Source organism: Buceros rhinoceros, unplaced genomic scaffold (assembly GCF_000710305.1).
Source record: "Buceros rhinoceros silvestris isolate BGI_N320 unplaced genomic scaffold, ASM71030v1 scaffold9388, whole genome shotgun sequence".
NCBI lineage: Eukaryota > Metazoa > Chordata > Aves > Bucerotiformes > Bucerotidae > Buceros > Buceros rhinoceros.
The window spans coordinates 43,126-47,756 of NW_010427400.1; the positions used below are offsets into that span (position 1 = coordinate 43,126).

The 4,631-nt window shown below is 45.3% G+C and overlaps 1 protein-coding gene across 1 annotated transcript in view; it reads right to left on the reverse strand.

The window, feature by feature from the left end:
• Positions 1-4,631, reverse strand: part of DHX36 (DEAH (Asp-Glu-Ala-His) box polypeptide 36) — an 18,759-nt gene that overhangs the window by 3,213 nt on the left and 10,915 nt on the right. The window contains exons 15-21 of the mRNA XM_010141874.1: positions 4,015-4,132; positions 3,290-3,388; positions 2,154-2,327; positions 1,808-1,894; positions 1,106-1,189; positions 921-1,020; positions 744-834 (exon numbers count right to left, since the gene is read on the reverse strand). Coding sequence (XP_010140176.1) covers positions 744-834; positions 921-1,020; positions 1,106-1,189; positions 1,808-1,894; positions 2,154-2,327; positions 3,290-3,388; positions 4,015-4,132 — 753 coding nt within the window. The remainder of the gene's footprint in view (positions 1-743; positions 835-920; positions 1,021-1,105; positions 1,190-1,807; positions 1,895-2,153; positions 2,328-3,289; positions 3,389-4,014; positions 4,133-4,631) is intronic.

Here is a 4,631-nt window from a genome sequence, read left to right on the forward strand (position 1 = left end):
TTTTGTAATTATAGATCTAATGATTGCCCTGAGCTTGCTGTTGCATCATTACACACCCAGAAAGTCAATCCACAAGTTCAACCCTCCTTTCTGCCGTAAATCACGTCCTCAAAGAAGGATATCTCTGTTCTAATGACTGCACCATTACTGTGAGTAACAGCCAGTGAGAGTGAATAGTCTGGTAGTACAGGTGATAAATCAATGAAAATTATAGATCTAATGATTGCCCTGAGCTTGCTGTTGCATCATTACACACCCAGAAAGTCAATCCACAAGTTCAACCCTCCTTTCTGCCGTAAATCACGTCCTCAAAGAAGGATATCTCTGTTCTAATGACTGCACCATTACTGTGAGTAACAGCCAGTGAGAGTGAATAGTCTGGTAGTACAGGTGATAAATCAATGAACCAGAATTCCTGGGTCTGTCTTGCCGAACAACAAGAAGAGAGAGCGTTTGCACTGCTGCTGCAGATCCCAGGCGATGGTAGGACTCCTCTGGCAGCAGTGTTATTGATAACATTATCCATGAATCATAAGCTCACACAGATTATGTCACAGGCTAGCAGGTATCCAAATGCCACCAATCCCATGCTCTCCTCTACCCTTCCCAACTGAAGTAACACACAACCAGGACTTGAGCAGCAAAGAGATTCATTCCCGTGCTCAAGGCAGTAGTTCACCTTGCCTAACTACCTCAGGTGGAAAACACCTCGAATACGGACCAACATGAAACCGAACCCTTACATTTTTCTCTTTTTGCTGAAGCTTGGCCGGATCTTTGCCACCTTTGGATACAAGCCAGCACAGATGACCGCTTTGAGCAACTTCTCGTTATCTGCAGAAGACAGCAGAGTACATAACGCAGTTCTGTAAAGTGACATTTCAGCCGTCAGAAACTGTCCACCTCCTTCCACTGCTCACCTGAGTTGGTATTAGATTTGGGATCCTTGGGGTCTCTGCTGCTCACAAATCCAGCTGCAAGGAGATGCTCAGCAAACTGTCCTTTCATGTTATGCAGCATCTAGGAAACAACAGAAGATGTCCCAAAGGCTTCTACCCTTTCCCCCCTGAGACATGATCCCCTTTTTCAGACTATCAGTCGCTACCTGGAGTGTGTTTGAAGACAGGAAATATTCCCAGCAATAGTCTTTCTCCGTTGTGAAACCACGACGCCGAGTCTCTTCCCAGCCCTAAAAATCAGAACTGTATGTCAGAGGTGTCTGTAAGTGCACACATACTAAGGACAGCAAACACTGGAGCTCAACAAACTACAGTTACATTTTTCTCTACAAGACAGACAGTAAATCCTTTGATCTCGTTGTTTGTGAATATGCAGCACAGAGCAGAAAACCACAACTTGACAACGTTTTGAATCAAAACCTTCCTTTTCCATGGTGAGCAGTGTAATCTAGCAAAGTTTGCCAGAACTTCATTTGTTGCTCCTAACAGTCCTGGGTAGAAACTGCATTCCAGGCCACGTCTCGCCTCCTGTGCTCACCCCAGCAGTACACAGCTGAAGCCCCAACAGTTTTGGAGTCAGCCTCCGGGAAAAGAACTAATGACTTCAGCAAGATAACTACAACATCAGTTTCTCTCTGGCCCTTGCACAGACTTATCCACAAGAAGTGAGGTCACTGAGCCTGAAGACAAGATTCCTCCGTGCTGAAAGGGTGAAAATTAACTCGGTTTTATGTTTCTGTAGAAGTCAAGAAAGAAATACTACAGAGTACAAAACCCATCCGCTTTTTTTCTTAAAATAAACCGTATTACTCAAAATTCTTGAAGAAAAAGCATCCGAACATGCCTACCATGAAAGCATTCACCACAGTGAGATGATCACTCTTGGTGTTCTTCGACAGCTCCTTCCTTCTTGCATCTGCTACCTTCTCTTTGCCCTAAGAATAAACAGAAGCGATCAAATTCTCATGACTGACACATCAGCAGCAATACTGCATATGCAACACACGTGAGAATCAAAAGCTACTGCCGATACTCTGCAGGCAAAGCCAGCACTTCCCAGTATGCAAAGGCAATCTTTTCCTAGAAAAAAAAATGTATTTAGCGTGAAACTGAAGTCCTTCTGAACTACAACATAGTCCCAATACCCTTCTGAGATTAACGTCCCACGTGTAATCCTCCGCTCAGAAACTTTACCAGGGGAATGACAAAAGGGTCTTTGAAGCTGAGGCTGGCTGCAATCGTGAGCACTGGATCCAGGCAGCAGAACAAAGCTCCAAAGAGGATCATCTTGCCAATGTGTGGTTCCACTGGTAAGCGTGCTAAATGGACCCCCAGTGGAGTCAGCTCCTCTTGTCTGTCCAGAGCATTCTGTCAGAGGGGAAAAAAAGGAAAAAGAAATAAACGTGGTATTCAAAATGGGGAGGATTTCTGTGCAACAGCCACTAGTACACCAGGAGAGCAGGGAAAAGCCTCACAGCTGGGCAACGCGGAAGCTGGTGGAAGGGCTGGTGGAAAGTCATCAAGCAGGTCAGGAAGAAATTTAAACGTCCAGTTAGATCCAAGAAAACAGCAACGAGCTTTAATTGTGTTTCAAGTGTCCTTCTGGACAAAAGTATGAAGAATTATTACTGCTTGTCTTCTTACCTTGCTGATCGCGTTTATTTTTAGACCTGTATCTCACCCTCAGTATGATTTTTCTGGTTCTCTTTACTATACCTTTGCTGTTAGGCAGCGCTTTCACAGAACAACAAGCTAACGGCTGAGCTTTCGGTTTACCTGAACATTTACAGCACTGTGCCATGAGGCTCAGTCCAGCCCTTCACCTACATCGGACGTTTCAATCTACTGCTACAACTGGTTGGTACAAATAACACCAGGGTGAGAAGCCAGCAGTACAAAGTGTCGCTAATCTCCCTTCCCACAGCACCCGAAGGGGCAATGACACTCAAGAGCTTTTTTTGCCCACAGAACAAGTATCTCCAACTCTTCCCTCACTGACTGGGACAGGAAGGCTTGGGGGATGCAGCCGTGAGCAGGGTGGTACGGAGCAGTGAGTTATATATCTGCAGGGAACTTAAATGTGAGGTGCCTGTGTGTGTGTGGAGTCACGTAGAGAGTTCCTCAGGAAATACTCCGTGCAGCTCGTAAACTTCATGGATTACGTGAAACGATTTCCTCTGTCAGTGAGGATACGCCAAGGGCCCACACAACTCCTAAGGGCTTGAAGATGCCAAGACCTGCACTATCAGAACTGTCTGGTAGCAAACAAGGCAGTACCATGGCTCGAGCAGATTTTTCTTCGCACATACATTAATAAAGCAATACTTTACCAGCTCCATTAGATGATTTATGGCCAGCATTACAGCATCACGAGAGGGTGGATCCATTAGTTTGCTCAGAAAATAAGCAATTCCACCAAGCTTGAGAATCTGAAAGACAAACCGTACAGCAGCTGGAGAGAGACGGCGCCTGAAATCAGCAAGCAGTGACCATGCTAATTAAAACACTGCAAACAATTCACAGCTTGAGGCAGAGTTCCACTAATTAAGAACTAAGGACAAAACTAAAAAATTATTTGTGATGCAGTTTGGAACAGGAGATCCACTCCTCATTCAGTCTGTGTACACACCGTGTTCCTTCTGCAGGCATCGGGAATCCAGGACAAACCACCAGAAAAGGAAACTCGCACCAGTTCTAAATCTACTTTTCAGGAAATTTCTTTTAAAGACTGTGTATCCCTTGACTCACTGGCATCCTCACTGCAGCTCCTCTGACCGAATGACAGGTGGGGGCATGGGGAGGGACAGCACAGCCCAGAAACAGACTTCAGCTTTTATTTACACTAGACAATCCCGGTTTTCCTGGTTTGAGGCATTGAGACACGAACTGCATTTTGCCGAAGTTGCTATAATTATTAGCTAAACATACCGTACTGATGGTGTAATGGGATTCTGCCTTCAAGACAAGCCTAGGCTCACACTTGCATTAACTTAATCTCTTGACCTCTTATTCCAGTGGAAAAGCAGGTAACGAACGTTTGAAGATTGATGTTTACCTTGATTTGTAAACAGAGTTCTTCCAAAGGTGTCCTCAAGATCTCTGGTAACTGGTAATCATCTAGAAGGCTGGCACGCAGGCCGTTGTAGAGATGGTAACAGTGGCCTGGCTGAACTCTGCAATTATTTAAACAAACGATTGTTGGGATTTTTTTCCCCATGACACGGTGATACGATGATTGTGGTTTTTATAAACGGCTTTCCAAAAAGCCTCGAGGAATCAGAACCGAAGCACATTCAATCGTAACAGCCATTCCAACTTTCTGAAACACAGCCCCACCAAAGGCCAGGTGGAACACAGAACCGCCCACCAACCCTCGAAGGGAGCGCTGGGAGACCAGAGCAGAGCTGAAGATCTGGAGAGGAGAGAAAATAGTCCACGAGGTATTTTGAGGGGGAGAGAAGTTTCTGAGCCATCTGGTATGTGGCTGAGTGGTGTCAGTGTGCCGGCAACCATCACTTTAACATATCATAGCCTCACAACGTGGGTGTGAAGGCAAACACCACCAACAAAAACATTTAAAAATGCAGGAGTTACTCTTCTGTAAGAAGGAGGGGAACTCGCGAGTCAAATGCAGCACAAGTAAGCCAGTTTCCGAGACAGACAAAGAAACCA